This window comes from Cricetulus griseus, chromosome 2 (genome assembly GCF_003668045.3).
Source record: "Cricetulus griseus strain 17A/GY chromosome 2, alternate assembly CriGri-PICRH-1.0, whole genome shotgun sequence".
NCBI classification, from domain to species: Eukaryota; Metazoa; Chordata; class Mammalia; order Rodentia; family Cricetidae; genus Cricetulus; species Cricetulus griseus.
In genome coordinates this window covers 288,724,564-288,742,488 of record NC_048595.1, presented here as the reverse complement: position 1 = coordinate 288,742,488, position 17,925 = coordinate 288,724,564, and the positions used below count along the sequence as shown (strand labels likewise).

The 17,925-nt window shown below is 45.6% G+C and overlaps 1 protein-coding gene across 2 annotated transcripts in view; it reads right to left on the bottom strand.

Moving 5' to 3' along the window:
* Map3k4 (mitogen-activated protein kinase kinase kinase 4) overlaps nucleotides 1-17,925 on the bottom strand; it is an 88,257-nt gene that overhangs the window by 15,567 nt on the left and 54,765 nt on the right. For both annotated transcript variants that reach the window (XM_027401100.2, XM_027401101.1), the window contains exons 5-16: nucleotides 17,590-17,736; nucleotides 15,076-15,233; nucleotides 12,055-12,171; nucleotides 10,472-10,571; nucleotides 10,304-10,387; nucleotides 8,718-8,984; nucleotides 7,373-7,522; nucleotides 5,463-5,624; nucleotides 4,858-4,991; nucleotides 4,110-4,188; nucleotides 3,377-3,443; nucleotides 290-386 (exon numbers count right to left, since the gene is read on the bottom strand). In XM_027401100.2, coding sequence (XP_027256901.1) covers nucleotides 290-386; nucleotides 3,377-3,443; nucleotides 4,110-4,188; nucleotides 4,858-4,991; nucleotides 5,463-5,624; nucleotides 7,373-7,522; nucleotides 8,718-8,984; nucleotides 10,304-10,387; nucleotides 10,472-10,571; nucleotides 12,055-12,171; nucleotides 15,076-15,233; nucleotides 17,590-17,736 — 1,562 coding nt within the window. The remainder of the gene's footprint in view (nucleotides 1-289; nucleotides 387-3,376; nucleotides 3,444-4,109; nucleotides 4,189-4,857; nucleotides 4,992-5,462; nucleotides 5,625-7,372; nucleotides 7,523-8,717; nucleotides 8,985-10,303; nucleotides 10,388-10,471; nucleotides 10,572-12,054; nucleotides 12,172-15,075; nucleotides 15,234-17,589; nucleotides 17,737-17,925) is intronic.

Here is a 17,925-nt window from a genome sequence, read left to right as displayed (position 1 = left end):
GGTAATTTTTTCCAAGAAAGAAAAAGAACTACTCCAAAGCCAGAAAGCACCCAGTAGCTGGGGTTATAAGGAAGCTGGGAGCCAAGTCATCTTGAAAGACTCCAGCTGTCTTTTTTTTTGCAACTAAGACACTGCGGAATGTCCTCAAGACAGTGTGAGAAGAGATCTAGGAAGCATCTAGCTGGTTAGCAGGAAAAACCCTGCACTCCACAGCAAGCACCCGCTGACTCCAGAGCATGAGCAAGCACAGCAGAGACGAGTCCGTGATGCAGGAGTGACAACAACATACCTAAATCCCTCTGGGGTTGGGATGATGAGGTGTGGGTTGGGAGGGTCACTGTGGCATCGGGGCACCTTCACAGGACGGGGGCTGTTCCGATGAATAGCTGCAGAAAATGGCAACAAAGGAAACCTGTTGAACTTGGCAGCAGAACACTGCCAAGCCAGGCCACTAAGTATAAATGGGATGGCAATTGACTTTGTCAGTGACCAAGACAAATTCACTCACTGGGTGTGGAAAAAAAAAAAAAACAAAGCAAATATTAACAAATATGCCACCTTCATAAAAGTTAGCAAAGTTATATTACATACTCAAACTTTTCTCCACCGAAACCATGCTTTTGTAAACCCCAGTGTGAACACTCCGTAGCAATTGCTGAACAAATGACTGGCATCCGTCTGGACCCAGTGGTTCACTGAGGTGTATTTGGCAGCTTGCCAATAAAAAAGGAACTCTTTGTGCCACCCATGTGTGAAGATTCCACATGTGGACGTCTGTGAAGGTTCTGAGTGGAGATCTCTGCAACTCAAACACATACAATAATGCACCACTACTTAACACCAAACGGGGCCAGGGATGGGCACAATTTCCCTGGCTTCTTCCTAGAGTAGATAAAAGTCTTCTCTTCTCCTTTTAAATAGGCTAATACGAGACTAACGCAGACACAATTTAAGATAAAACTAAAATTGAAAAGCCATATGATATTTAGAATTGGATGTCATTATTACTGACAAACTTGACAGTGCTGGGGACTCAAGCCAGGCCCAGCACACGCTAGGAATATAATCTATGTCCCAGTCCAAAAATGAGATGAAACTCAAAGGAAAAATGTAAAACCAGTGATTTTCCTACTAGGAAATGGACATAGTTTTTCACCTCCCCAGTAACTACGTGGAGACAGTGACTGACATGCCACCGTCAGTCTGTTCTAACATGTCTCTCTCTTACAGTTGCTTTTAGTCCACATATAGTTCACCCCAAATGGAAATCCTTGTGTCAATGCTCTGTTTCTTCTTAGTAATGTGACACACACAGTGAGACACATCAAAGCGGAGAGCTCTGTAGCTCCCTTGCAAATAGAAATTAAATGCCCATCAGAGGGGTGAGGCTGTCCGTGTCTGTTTCGTCATCTCAAGTCTCACAATGCCAAATGGAATAAACGTCATAATAACATGGGAGAGAGGCAAAAACAATTGATGGAGCTGATGTCATAAGCCAGCAGACACTGGCAACTGCTCAGTCAAAAATTACAAGAATTTCCCACAAAGGTGTGAAGTGAACAGTACAGTTAAAACAAAACAAAACTATGCAAAAACACGTTTAACATTCTCCATGCACAAAACATTTAAGAGTCTCTTTTCTCCCCCTCCCTGTCTCTGCCCCCCCATGTATGCATGCATGTATCTATGTATCTATGTATCTATGTATGTATGTATATATGTATGTATGTATGTATGTATGTATGTATGTACATATATATGTATGTAGTGGGGAGACAAAGGATAATGTAACAAACAACACAGAAGGAACCTAACTGTCTACAGCAGTTTAGAGGAGCAGGCACATCAGAAGCCTTGCATAGATGTCCCTGGTGATTATCACTTAGTATGACGACAGTGATAGCGTTTATATTCTCTAACTTTTTACACTGAAAGTTTCCAGAAATGTCCACCTTCTATATCTTTCTACTTTATAATTGTTCTATAAAGAAATTTCTACCTGAGCCACCAGGATGGCTCAGTGGATAAAAAGGTGCTTGCTGCCAAGCTTGACAACCTGAGTCAGATTTCCAAGGCACACTCAGGAAAAGAAGAGACCAACTCCTCCATGTTGCCCTCAGACCTTCACACATGCACCCTGACATACATGTATATGTGTGTGCTCAGGCACACACACATAATAAATAAATAAATAGATAAATAAATAAATAAATATGCAATAATAATTTAGAAATAAAAGAAATTGTTTTAGATAAAATATTTTAAAGAAGTAATTTGACCAGGTTACTGATCATGTAGAAAATCTTTTAAGAAATCAGAAGATCAAATTCTATTGATGCTATTGGACCCAGTCAAGAAGAGAATACAGTGCTCTGTGAAAACATGCTCTTCTCTATAAATGAATGTGAGTAGTTTTACAATAGCAACTGTCACTTTCATGACAGCCTTGGGAAGAAGGATAGTATATAAATCATATGAATGTTATATTCTAAAACAAAAGCAGTGATTAAGGCCTATTCATATACTAAATTTTTTGTGGCCAGCAAGTTATCTTTTAACCAACACAGCTGATGTTTGGCAAATTTACCATTTCTGAACTACTTTATACAATTTAAAGTTTCTATTTTGGAGTGCTTACGGCATGATTATGACTTTGTTCTATTCACAGACTGTATCAAGGATGACACACTCTTAATAAATATTTTCTTCTCCTTCTTCTTTTTTATTTTTTTTTCAAGACAGGGTTTTTCTTTGTGTACCCCTGGCTGTCCTGGAACTGATTCTGTAGACCAGGCTGGCCTAAAACTCTGCCTCTGTCTCCCAAGTACTGGGGGGCATTAAAGGTGTATGCCAGCACAGCCCAGCTAATAATTTCATTTTTAAAAATTGAAACCAGAAGGGCAGTGGTGGCGCATGCCTTTAATACCCCAAGCACTTGGGAGGCAGAAGCAGGTGGATCTCTGTGAGTTCAAGGACAGCCTGGTCTACAAAGCAAGTTCCAGGGCAACCAAAGCTACACAGAGAAACCCTTCAAAATTTACTCAAGTAAGTTGGAAAAGCATGAAAAAAACATACATCCCTCCTTCATGAGATAAGGGAGGATCAGAGGAACCCCTCCCTGTTTGTCCTATACACAAAGATTTTAACAAGGAGAGCAGGCTACAGTATTAACACCAGACAAACAAAACCAGTTCAAATGTACTGATGCATTTTAATCTTCCTGTAGGCTTTAGAATGATGGCTGTGGAGTTCCTGGATAAACCTCTTCTCTGTCACCTTCTATTTTTAAATATATCTTTTATTATTATAAATAATGTCAATCCTAAGAGAATTTGCTCATCACAACCAGTGTGTGCTGTTCTCACAAGGTACAAACCTGTGACAGGGCTGTGTGGCTTTCCTATGACGTGGCCAATGCACTCATTCATCAAGGCTTGCAAACTCTGGAAACCAAAGAAAAATCGGAAGAAGAAAAAAAAGTCTTAATTCTGTAAGTGGCACACTAGGCTCAGTTTATTTGACCTTAGGTATTTCCAGTTTAAAAGACAAAAGATACAATGATAAAATGGATGCAAGTTAAATACCATTTAAATACTATGTGATACATTCCAGTTTCACAAACAAAAGCAACTCAGCAGACTATTCCCCCATGAAACAATGGCATCCATAAGCAGAGATCAAGTGCCTCCATGACCAGAGGGCAACAAGAGAGAATCTACATCTGTGCAGCAGCGTGGCCATCTGATGTGACTGCTCAGAACGGAGACAGCCTGTGGCACTGACACTGCACTCCGATGATGGCACTGGGGGGGACACAGTCAATCCTGTTCTTCAGTAACTTCTGAAGGGCAGCCCATGAGCTGGCAGTTGGTAAAATACAGACACTAGCATCTATTTCACAAGTGTGAGGGTGGAGAATCTGCCAGTCAGCTACGCACAGCCATGAAAACTGAACAACACTGGAAACCTTGCCACATTTTAAGGGGAGCTTTTGTGGCTCAGTGTCCTCATGTCAATGACAGGACGTGCCCTGAGAAACAGGACTCCACAGAAAATACCCCACGCAGATGGAAGGGACTGACAGAAAAAGTATTCAGAGTATGTCCTACCAGGAAGTCATCTTCTGGTAAAGCTGAAATAAAGGCAGGTTCAATGGCTTGTAGGAAATCAAAGCCTTGAGTGGCCCACCTGTCACATGAAAATATTTAACAGTTACATAATAGCTGGGGAAAGCTGCAGACTACACAATACTAAAATTAGTGTAAAAGTAATTGGAAACTTACTATCTAAGACAAATGCTTGGAATTGGGGGGAGGGGGAGGGTGCCACTGTACAAACACCTGAGCAGCACAAGCTTATAGTAATGGACAGGATAGCTTTTTAAAGTCAATTGAAGACATGTAGGACAGCAGGCACACCTAATCATCTAGGAGCCTGTCACCTCAGATTCTAACTCTGAGTTTCACGTGTCTGCACTGCTCTGACTTGGAAGTGGCTTCCAAATGTCCCGTTTGCCCATATGGATTACAAAGTCTGGCCACATTTCACTCATGCTCAGGGGCCACTTTATGCTAGTGGAACAACTGCAGAGTGTTACAGACAGGGACAATTACACACGTCCCTGCAGGTCCCTCTCAGGAGGCAGGTCGTTCAGGACACATTAAAGATTTTATTTCCTCTATTATTAGTCACAAGCTTCATATACACCTACTGCAACTTAAAAAGTACTGACTGGAACTGTGTTAGAATGAGTGATCTTCTATGATCTGCTTATGAATGTCACATGGCGCAAAGAAACAAAATACTACCAGCCCCACATGCCTCCTATAAGAACTGGGTGTGCTTCTCAGCTGTTACCTGGGTCTGGTACCTCGGCCACTCTCACATTTGGTCAGGACGTAATTCATCCATTTCCGGGCAAAGCTTATGTATTTGTCTCCTATTTTCTGTCTGAACTCTCCAGACATCAAACGAACAACTTCTTTATGATACTGTAAGAAGATTTCATGTATATCATAATTAACAAAACCAACCTAGAGATATCTATACACAATAATGCTGCAGCTACCTAAAATGTCTTTTTCTAAAAATGAACAGCAAAATCTAATTAGTACATATACTTTGAATAGCCCATAGAATTACAAAATATAGTAACAAAATATAGTTTGGTAAATACTTTATTGGTATTTAAATTAATTTAATAATGTACTTTTATGATATTAAGTATCTTTTAAAGGGAGTTCTGAAATATAGTAGAGAGCTGTGAGTAGAAACTAAAACCCGGGCAACATCTGACAGTTTAAAAGGAAACTGACATTTTGGACACTTCACAGTAGGGTGACATTCCTGACAATGCAATTGACTATAATCAATGGAAGACTTGTCATAGAGAGTCCACAATGTCTCTTGTAATCCACAAAGCAATTTCTGGAATGTGGTGTTCCTTCACGCCTGGTACCTACCTCGAACCCAAAGTTGTAGCCCTGAATCATTGCTTCTCGGTAGTACTGCTGCAGCGTGGCAGACTCGGACTCATCCACCTCAGCATCGAACTCCAGCGTGAACATGTGATCCACCCGGTCAATGGCATCACTCACTCTGTTGCACAGCTCAAGGGCATCATTCTGAAGGGTCCCAACCACAATTAGTCCAAGGAGAAGCAAATCGGCACTACCCACAGGAAGACACCACACTCACCACAGAGACCACTGAGGCACTTCAAAAATATGACAGAGAAATCCTATTTCACCAGTGTTTGTCTGAGATGTTCTTTAACACACACGGAGTGAAAACAACCCACATAAAGTGGCTGCACCTAACTCGCCTTTGAATAGGCATTGATGTCACTGGCACTTTTGTGCATTCCACGAGAGATCATCAAAACAAGAGGAGGAGGTAAGGCCTACTGTCACCTGGTAGGTAGAGACCAAGGATGCTGCCAAATATCCCACAACACACATGACACGGCCCTTACCATCTCAAACAACAGAAGACACCAGCCACACAAAAGGAAACACCCTACCATCACCCCACAGAGCAGAAAACACCCCCACCACCCCACATAGCAGGAGACACCTCCACCACCCTATATAGCAGGAGACAGCCCCACCACCCCACACAGCAGAAGAGACACCCTATCCCTCCATACAACAATCACTGGCCCCAATGTCAACAGGGCAGTGGCTGAGAAACAGATCTTAGTTTAAGCTCTTCTGTGTGCAGTATCATGCTGGCTCCAAGCATATCCTCTTTGTACCCATCTCACACCCTGTATACTGGGAATCGATCACCCACATTTCATTGCAAAGCATTCTTCAGAAATCTCCCAAACCTCCGAGGCTCAGGAAATAAAATTTGGTATTTTTCAACAAACCAGTCTGTGTTGCTGACCTGTCACCATTTAGCTCCTATATTATTCCCCACTTTATGTGTGCACCAAGCCAGACTGTGACGCACTGACAGCAGATCCATAACCTTGATCCATGGACATCGATGCCCAAACGTTTCTTGTATCGGTTACTCCCAATCCTTCCTATTTCGAAACTCTCCGGAGCTATGCTACCCATAATGTGATTTCCAGATGCTGTGAGGAGGTGCTGACCAATGACCTCTCAGTGTGACAGTTCGTGCCCCAGAGCCAGTATGCTCTAAATCAAAGTAAAATCAACACCTCACAACAACTTATGCTCTCCAGAGTGCCCTGGCTTGAACTAAAAGAAAAGACAACAGTCCCCCTTGCCCTGGTATTGGGGTGGGGGGGGGGGCGCGTCAACAGTTAATAAGAGATGTATCAATAAACTGGATTGGCAGAAGAAAACCAGACATTCACTGAAAGATTTGTACCTTCCAGGAGCCTCCAACAAGCCACAGCTCTGTGACTACAAAGGCTTAACTGACGGAGAAAAGCAGGGCCCCAGAATGCAGCATCAAACACAGCAATGAAAACAGAAGAATGGGAAGCTACAAAGCTGTGAGGCTCTCATGTCTGCCCACAACTTGGCTGAATCATGTGTGAAACAACACAATAAATACTTTTAGACCATGCATTATCAATAAGGAACACCTGCAGCAAATACTGGACACTGCTAAAGGCAAGAGAAACTTACGGAAGTAAGACACCTAGCCCCAATCTCAACTTTGCTAAACAACCAGCCCTGCCTGAGACAGACATACACAAAGTCAAGGAACCATTGGTTTTCCATCCTTCCCAGTTCTACGGCTCAGGGAAACACAGAAGAAATGTTTCATATATGCATGCACACACGTGTATACTAGGAAGAATGGCGGCCACGCTCACAGCCCTCCAATGGCATCACCTCACACCATGTGACATCTCCACAGCATTATACCCAGAGGCAAGCATGGTCAGTACCTTGAGCTGCTGCAAAGCTTTGGCAATGACCGGCTGACTGGAAGTCTGCTCGTGGCGGAGAGTCATCAGTCCCTCAATGGACTGCTGGAAGGCTTTTCTCTGAATTATGAGATGAGCAGACTCCATGACAACCAGGAGAAGATTGTCCACCTGGAAGGAAAACCAAACACGACATAAGAACAGATCAATGGCCGTTGTCCCACTCTTGCAACTGCCATCCTCAAACGGCACCACCCTCAAGACTACCATGCAACAGCTAGCCACCTGACCAAGGTCACCAGTAGGCACAGCTCCCATAGACCAGGGCAGCAAGCACTGGTGACCCAGCGCTTCAGCAAAGGAAAGAAAACCCCCACACTCCACTGGAGAAGGGCGTGGGCCAGCATGCAAGGATTGCATGTGTTGGAGCAGCCGTGGAGATGGAAAAGACAGGATGAGAGCCTTGGCATCAATTACTAAAGCATCGAGGCTGTATGGTTTTTAACCTTCAAGAGACTGAGAGTCATGGCAGTATTTAGGATAGAGCTACATTTGCATGCTGATATGCTTACTCTCCAACAAACCACAAGCCAACTGGAGAACTGGGGGAGGGAAAGGGGCTTGAGGCAGGAAAAGTACAAACGAGAAAGACAATTGTTCAGGAAAGGCAACAACGCCTGAGCTGTGGCAGTGGCCCTGGGAACACCAGACAGATCATTTGCTGAACACACGTCTGGCTGCCAGGCTGGTGATTAGCTGGAGGAGTGGGAGGGCACGTTTACATTCATCTGCTGCCACGCTTCTGATTTAGACAAGTGAGTGGGCAGGCTTGCCTGAGAGTGCACAAGAGAGAAGGGGTGGGCGGGTGGAGGAGACAGCAGCTGGGCCAGCAGAACTCCAGGTGCCCGTGAACACCTGCCTTCACTGCCCCTGAGCTGGACACACATGTGAGGAGGATCCTGACTGTGGTCATCAGTGAGTCTCAGAACCTGCCCAGGACCCATGAGGTGCCCTTCACTATGCAAGTAAAAACAGTTTTTGTCCTTTGGGGGGCACTCTAGGACTGGGCTGTCTAGAATTAGGACTCATCAATGAAATGACATTTTCTAAATCTAACTCACTGAACACTAAAAGGTATATAGCAAGCATACAGGCTATTTCAAACATTCCAGTATAGTCTGTCACACTTAAACTTGCTGGGATACTTCTAGTACAATCATGCTAACAATTCATATCATAAAGCATACAGGCCCATTTGGGGGGAACATACACTTCAGATTATTAGGGGTAACATCTATAAGCTGCCAGAGTCCGTTTCATAAAAGAATTCCAACTGCCATCACAACTGAATGGCAAGTTCACCTACCTGCATGCTTCTCAGGGTATCCACAGTCTCCACCTGAGGCACGATTTTGACAGCCCGTGATTCCCAGGTGGCCCAGCCATCTTCTGAGTCACGGGCTCGGTCCCCATGCTTGGTCAGAAGCAGAAAGGCATCAATGAAGACATCATCTGGATCTTTTGAACAGTCCTTTCCTGTGGCAGCATTGAGTAACTGCAGAATAATTCTTTTCTCCTCTGCAAGGCTGTCTGGGACAAACATGTGCAAATTCTCTAGTCCGGGAATCTGTACCTAGAAAGCAAACAACCCAGTCTCAAGCTAAGAAATATGAGACTAAAAGCAGCCAGGCAGAGATACATGTCTGCATTCCTAGTACTCAGAGGACATGAGTTTGAGCCCTTCCTGGGCTATATAGTGAATTCACGGCCAGCCTAGGGGTTTGGGGGCAGGAGTGGATAGACAAGCAGGTTCAAGGAAAAGGCTGTGTGGGAGAGAGGCATTAGTGTCAACAGCAAGCTCAACTGTGAGTGGCTCAGCTATGGGAGGTTGAAGGAAGAAGGACGATGGGCTGGGAGGAGACTGGGGGACAGTGCTGAAGTTTCTCCAGATACAGGGCACCACTTCACTATCCCACATCCAACACCGCATTCTTCACGAGGGTGCCTGGAAAAAACTCAGTGCTAGGTACCAGGAGGTGAGGATCACTTAACATGGAAATCAATGCCATGACAGCTGCAATAAAATCCAGGCCTACTTCACACATCCCTGGGGTTGGTTGGTTTTATGTCAACTTGATATAAGCTGGAGTCACTGGAGAGGAGAGAGCCTCAATTAAGAAAATGCCTACATAAGATCAGACTGCAGGCAAGCCTATAAGGCATTTTCTTAATTAGTGATTGATGGGGACGTCCCAGCCCATTGTGGGTGGTACCATCCCTAGGCTCATGGATCTGGGTTCCATAAGAAAGCAGGCAGAGGCTGAGCAAGCCATCGAGAGCAAGCCAGTAAGCAGTACCCCTCCATGGCCTCTGCATTAGTTCCTGCCTCCAGATTCCTCTTGCCCTGTTTGAGTTCCTGTCTTGACTTACTACAGTGATGAACAGTGATGTGAAAGTATAAACCAAACAAACACTTTCCTCCCCAAGTTGCTTTGGTCATAGTGATTTATCACACATTAACAGAAACCCTAACTAAGACACCAGGGCTTGGCATGCAGTTGACAATGACATGTCATATGCAGGTCCCAAAGTGATAAATCTCAAACTTAAAGATGTGTAAAGATGGGCCCAAGAAGTAACTACAGTGACAACTAGGATGCATTGCCAAAGAATCACACAGAGACCTTGGACTGCAGAGACCTGCGGGCAAACGCTAAAATCGATACAAAAGTCAGTAATATCGTTTGTATCCACTATTGTAGTCACTACTTTAAATATGCATAACTAAATTAATAACCAGTGTGCACTGTGGTTGATTCTTTGCCTGCATTTATAAGAAGGCTAACTTGAAAATGTGTGTTCTTCTGGGAACATGTCCAGTCAGTGTGCGGCCTCCACAGCCTGTTTAGAATGCAGGGACACGAAGGGCTCCAGGAACACCATGGGATTCACCTTGACATACTGCTTTGCTTTCAGGACGTCCAGGAGCTCTTGGACCGAGGCAGACAGTACGAATTCTGCAGCTATTTCCAGGTCCTAGGATCACAGAAGAGAAGCCTCTTAGGATCGGCTTTAGGATCAAGATGAGAAAGGCAGCAGCAGCCAGGCTGGTGGACTCACCTTCCTCAGCATCTTTGCAAAGCCCAGCGCCTTGGAGGCCCTCTCCCGGGCTTCGTGGAAGAGCTCTTTGAGTGCTCGGCTGATCTCTATGACAGACCTCCTGCCAGGGGTGAAGTTCAGTTAGTTCACGTGGGGCCACCAGAGTTTAAGCACAGACATGCTAGTAACAGACATGCAGCAGATTTCAAATCACAACAACAAATAGCACCTGTTAATTTCATCAATGGGAACAAGCAGTTACCAGGATTGTGGCCACAGTACTGGGAGCTTGATCCTCCAGGTTTGGCAGAAAGGACTTGAATATTCCATATATACAGGGAACATCAAATACCCCTCAAATCATGGTATGTTTAGTTTTCTAGACATTGCTGTGACAAGTTCTTGGAGTTTAAGAGCTCATAGTAATTGAAAAAAAACACACACCCAGTGTAGTGAATACAGCTAGTACCCCTAGGACCACCTGGAGGCTCGTGCTGACTTGTGTGGCACAGTGCTGGTCACAGAAGTGGGACACCATGGAGCAGGCCTGGTGGCACACAAAGGCCCTTCCACATCCCTGGCATATGAGGGGAGCTATCAAAGAGCTGCTACCTAGTTTACTGCCTCCATTCTTTAAGTCTCATGTGGACTTTACATTGTAACTCAAAATACAAAGGCTCACTGGGTGTCTCAGCCATCAGTGTTTACCAGTTTGGTGGGAACGTCTATATACAGATGTTCTGAAACCCAACTGCTCTTCACCAGATTTTGGTCAGTGAGTAAAATGCCTTAGCTCTGAACATGCACTGTACAGACTGACCAGTGTTGCACCTGATAGACAGATGGCCACAAAATGGTTCTATGGGCAACACCTTACAACACAGACAAATACACATACAGATATGCACAGAGAGACACACAGATACACACAGAGAATACACATATACAGACACACGCACAGAATACAGACAGATATACATAGAGATACACTCACACAGACAACACACAGAGACACATCAGACATCATACAGACACACACTGAGACACACACTGAGACACACACTGAGACACACACACACACACATACACACACACACACACACACACACACACACACACACACACACAGTGGGTGCAATCCAATGGATCAGTGGCATCTGCATGACACTGGAGGGAATTCCACAGGTGAGTCATGGCTCATGCATTTACCCGAATGTTCAACAGAAGGGATAAGCCAAGCATAAACAACAGAAAGGTGCCAAATGGCATTAAAAGGTAGCATGTGCTACAGGAGTTTAACGGACAAAAACGTAACATTTAAAGACACTCTAGGAAAACATGGGTACAGACTGTTGCTATGGCCATTTTCAGTTAATATCCATTATATTTTTATCATGTTAAAGTCGAAGTTTGTCTCTAAAGTTTTTCTTTTTCCATGTAAAGGCACAACCAGGAGACCACTAACAATGCCTCCTCCTCATGTCATTCGTGTCCCCACTCACACCCCCAGAGGTCCATCACAAACCAGTCTGAACAAAGATCTCTGGAAGCCCATGGGGAAGTATGATTCCTGCAGTAAGACAGAAAGCCAGTGTGGTGCCAACCTTAGCTCATCGGCAGCACTGTTGTCATCGGCACTGGTCCACAGCTCTGCACAGCTCTCCTGCAGGCCAGATTCCAGAAAGCTCCCTGTGGATTTTAGTAGCATCCCTGCAATGTCGCTGGGGGGACGGGGACAAACAGCAAAGCAGAAGGAAAATCAGCTGTCATCGCAACAGTTCCAAATCAACAGGAGTTTTCTCTTAGCACATGACAGATGAGAAACAGAAACCTAGATAACACAACCCACCTTTGTTCTATTACATGACATTGAGTATAAACCATAGCGGCAAATTGTATGCAGTAGCTATGTGATTCTACATTGTTATTGCTTAAATGTTCATGATGGTATGAAATGCCTCAAAAAACCCAAATGATAGGCTGGAAAAAGCAAACTCCTGAAACACAGATGGTTTTAAACTTCCCCTTGAGGTTAGCTCTTACAGCTGTTGAAGACAAATACTCCACACCTGAATTTCTCAATGAACAGACCATTTAAACACTAGTATTAATGAACAGACAAGCACACAGAGTGAGGTAATGACTGTGATAAACCTTCACTATTGATGAAAGGTAGAGAAAGAGAGTGGTAAGTATACAACCATCAAATGGTGGGGAACACAGGGTATCAGATGAGGAGACCAAAGCAAGCTGGCAGCAAAGCCTCTCATGGGCAGAAAGCCCTGATCCTGGTAAAGACTGAATGTCAGCAGGGTCATCCAAAGGGGAATGGGTGGATCTTCAGAGAGAAGACAGGGGGTGGGGGTAGGGGGTTCTAGGAAAGACAAGGAACTTGAACTGGACTAAGGTATGAAGGCACACCTGGAAAAAGCAAAGCATCTGACCTGAAAGGAGCAGAGAGAGTTGTTCAGGCTGCAAAGCCTGAAGAGACTCCGAAGCAAATGAGGTCAGGCTGTACTCTGCAGGGCCTGGCTACCATGATAACTAGTTTAAGCACATGGCCATCAAAGCAGGTGGGCTGAGTAGGAAGGAGATTTGACCAGAAAAGGATTTTAAGAATATTATATAAAACATCAGGATGCATTTATTTAAAAGCTACTGGGCAGCAATGAAGTTAAGAGACAAAAGCCCTTTACGGATAGAAGAAACAAACAAAAAATGAAATCCTGAGTGGGTAAGAGCTTCTGAGTGTGATAGGAGGGCAGCACATGGACAAAGATCTGCAGGAAGTGGGGAAATGAGTTAGTCATGAAAATCACTGGGACGAGTAGTCCATTTGGGGCAGTGAGCTTCACCTGCCCAGCCTGTGAGCATGGAAGGGACTGCTGTGGCTACACAGTGTGCAGTCCGGGAGATGAGGACACACACTGGATGAGAAGGCCGACTGTATGCAGCCCCATCTCCCACTGCTTGGGTGTTCTTCCTGACAGGGGGCTGCTGAGCGTTCCCCAGGAAACAGTCTGACTGACAGACTGCCTAACACAGCTGATGCTGAGAGTAAGTGGGGGTAGGGGATCTGGACAGGAACAGGGGACTGAGAGCTGTGTACACAAGGAATGATGGAGTACACAGAGAGATGGAAAGGGGACAGGAAATCCAGACCAGGGGCATCCAAAGGCAAAGATGAGGAGCACCTGTGCCAGCTGAGGAGGAGTTTCGTGGTTCCACCCTGCCTGAACCTGGAGTGGAAGTGGCTGCTCCAACTCGGGGGATGGGAAGAGCACGAAGCTAGGCCAGCGGTGGCAGTGAAAGGAGGGCAGCCACAGAGCCCTGGGAGCTGTTCACAGAACAAGGGGCGCAAAGGCCAAATCCAGAGATGGCTTTTGCACAAGTAGAAACATAGACACAACCGTGACTGGAGAAGTGAGAGCAGAGTGAAACTGAACACCAGGACAGACTGACACTAAGTGGGACCCTCTAAATGTGGAGACAGAAAACACAAGGGATATCCCCACAGCCTGAAGGGCTGCAAAGCCAGCAAGCTCACTGCTAACTCAAGATGAATACGCAGTGTAAGAACCAAGATCCACACAGGAAAGTGGCACATGCTTCTGAGACATCAAAAGAAGAAAAAAGGTAGACTCAAAATTCTGACACCAAGAGAGGGCAGAGAAGTCCTGTAGCCCAATTGTTAGTGATCCACTCCTCACAGGGAGAGATGCACACCTGAGCCTGTGCACACTCCTCACAGGGAGGGATGCACACCTGAGTCTGTGCACACTCCTCACAGGGAGAGATGCACACCTGGGCCAGTGCATACTCCTCCTTAGGGAGAGATGCACACCTGGGCCAGTGCACACTCCTCACAGGGAGGGATGCACACCTGAGCCTGTGCACAGCCTCACAGAAAGAGGTTAAAGAAGTAAGAAGAGGAAGAAGGGGAGGCATGGCTCAGCAGCACATGGGCCACGGGTCTACAAAGCACATGGCCTCATCCTGCTTCAGTGTCGGAACTCAGGGACCTGCCAGAGGCTACAGAGGGCCTGAGCACAAGACGCTCATTTCCCACAATAAGCAGACAAGTGTCCTGAGCCCACTCCTATTCCTCCACTGTATAGAGTTTATAAAGAGACACAATTCGATTACATTTGCAAACCACTCAATGAGAACTAAAGACCTAGGTTCTGGGGGTCCCCACCAAGTTCAAACACACTGCTCTAGTCTTCCCTTCCAGGACCCAATGTCTCCACCCATTCATTAACAACAACAAAACAAGAGAAAGAGGCCAATTCAAAGGATCTCAGGCTCAAGACCCACACTGGAGGTGGATCATTTTGTTGTTGCCCGGTGCTGGCAGTGGAGCCGAGGCACTCTGCCCTCTGTGGCTCACATACTAGCACAGTGCCCTTTCCCACCAAGATGATAAAAACTGTCTCCACACACTGGGATTGTCCCAATGAGGGCAAAACCACCCAGGTGAGAACCTGCTCACACAGGCAGGACCTGCGATTTCACCTAACTGACACTCCTATGTACAAGGGGAGGGAGGGAGGGAGGGAGGGAGGGAGGGAGGGAGGGAGGGAGGGAGGGAGGGAGGGAAGTGTTTCTGAGCACAAGGTTCCTACCAGAATAGCTTTCCGGCCTGCGCTTCTCCTCCTCGGATGTAGTGAGTTATTTCTTTGGTGAAATTCCATTCCTCTTCTAACAGATTTTTTAAGCTATGGGAAGCCTGGGGTAACTGTTGTAGCATTTGGATCCAGCTTCTCATGTAATCAAAATACACCTTAAAACAAAAATACAAAACGACATGTTTCAGAGAATCCAGCAACTCATAATTTGACCTATTAACACACATAAAATGGAAGGGTGAGACAGAGCGACCATGGAAAACATGGCATGCTGGGGAACAAGACCGCAGCCAACTGGTGCCTAAACGAGGGCTCTCCTTCAACTGCATGAGTCTTCAGCAACACCAGTTACCACCTTCCAGACTCCTGTAAAATAACTCATAGTCACAAAATACAGGAAAGCACAGTAACATAAAAGATAGCCCTTAAAAACGTTCATCGTGAGCATGGACAAGGCTCCTTTGAGAGGTTAGCATTTTACTTTGGTTACTTATTCTAGCTGGAGAGGGTTATTAGTACCAACCCTTCTTGATGTCCAAATTTGTGACATGAATTTTCCAAGGTTTCTAACATACAAATCATGGTACATGGTCAAAACGCCCAGGTGATCTGAGGTTGAGACTCTACCCACTACAAGCTCTAGTCTTCCTAAATTCCCACCTTCATTTCTCTATTGGTGTGTGATGCTTAGAATTAACTGTCAACTTGACAGAACCAATAGAAACCTCAGAAAATGGGTCCCTAACATACCTGTGGAGGATTCTTGACTATGTTACCTCAAGTGGAGGATTGCCTTGTTGGTGTTAACTGAGGCAGGATGACCAGGACACTATGGGTGGCACCATTTCCTGGCTGGGATCCTGACTATGTAAATGGAGAAAGAGGGTTGAGTGGCTACAAGTGTTCACTGCTCTTTGCTTCTGCACTGTGAATTTGATGTAACCTGCTGCTTCAAGGCCCTGCCATCTTGGCACCCCAGCCATGAGGACTGTACCTGTGGCCTGTGAGCCACAAAAAGCCCTTTCTCTCTCAAGTTGCTTTTTCCAATACCAATTTATTCTAGCAGCAAGTAAAGAAGCTAAGACAGTGTTCCACCAACAAGCAGTTTCCCCTGAGCAGGCTGTGAAAGGAAGGCTGCTACAAAATATGCCACTGGTGCGTTTTCTGATCCAATGATGAGATGACTGAGTAGAAAATATCTGAGCCATGTTCTCCACATCAGAACTGTGGAGAGACAGCTCCACATTCCCACACTCATTGTGATATTGCCATGAAGAGATTGTTGTCAGCCTTGATGCCAACTCCCAAGTACTCCCCACAAGGAATATCCTTCAGCCAGCAGACTATTTTATATTTATTTCCAGGAAGTTTTTCTGTGCTATCTTTGATTGCTCTGGGTCCTGCACACTGTAACCTGTGGCTCAGGACCCGGTAGGCCCAGGTTCTCTATGATTGGAGCTGTACACAAGAACCCAGCCTTCATGGATCCCACACTATCTTCCCTGCTGCAACACGCCCCTCCAGGCCAGGCCCAAGGCTGACCTTTCACTTCTAGAGGCATCCTTGCAAGCTGGCTCCACTCTCCCAGTAGGCTCAGGGAGTGACTGCCTACTCAAGGTCAGCAAAGAGTTGGCATCCTCTTGTCTTCACTGTTCTTTAAAACAACCACTCTTCCATATCCTTACTCATAAAAGCAAAACTAAAGCCATGAGCACACAGCAGGAACTTCATCTTGCCTTGAAGATTGTGTTACCACCTCCACTATGAGGCCCTTTACATTGCCATCTACTGAATTCAGACCTTGGCTGTCTTAGGGTCAATGTAAGAACCCTGCACACAAGGCAGCAGCAGGGACAGCAGAGGGGAGCAATGCTATGATGCCCCTACCTCTGAAACTGTACGTGAGCCACCCCAATTAAATGTTTTCCTTATAAGAGTTGCCATGGTCACAGTGTCTCTTCACAGCAACAGAAACCCTAACTAAGACAGCAAGTATGGAATCTGTGAAGAAATAAAACGCAGCCTGCTCTGACCAGTCGAGCCACTGTGAGTCCTTGAATAGGCTGGTTCTGGAAAGAGACCTTGACCCATCTCTGAAATGAAGCGCTCTGTGGACAATCTGAAGTTGAGGGGTCCCTGGCTCAGCAGACTTCCACAGCCCTGGACACGCAGGAATGGAAGCGGCTCTTGTAGCCAGGGCCACCAGCGGTGTTCTCCTTTTCTCCAGTATGTCCTGAGCTATGCAAGGCCCCCAGCACCCATCTCAGGAATTGTAAAAAGGGCTACTGTTTGGGGGTTAGACAGAGTAAGAAACAATTTTAATTCTTTCACTACCCTATAATTAAACAATGGACTGGATTAAGGCTAGTCCAAAATGTCAATTTAAAAATCATTGAGAACTTTTTAAAATATGGTTTTGGGGAGAAAAATGTCATCCACTGCCATACAGACAAAAGCAGGTCAGACTGCCCCTCCCCAAAACTGCACACAGCCCGACAACCCCTCGCTCACCATCAGCATCTTCTGCAGGTCTTCCTCAAAGGCATCCATGTTGCAGTCCGTCTTCTCCAGGCCGTCCAGAACCTCCTGCAGCATGAACTGGTAGTACTGCTTCATCAGTAGCCCCCCCTTCAGGACCTCTTTACACTCTCGCACTAGCTGCAAGAGAGCACACACAAAAGACACAGCTGTCACCAGCATACCCTGGCCACACAAATACCCTCACAGAAGCCCCAGAGGGACCTCGCTCTGAGGAACCTGAAATAGACTGACTCCTGAGATGCTGTTTGTGTGTGACAATTCAGCCATCTGTAACATATGATCACACAGTGAAGAATCACACGACAG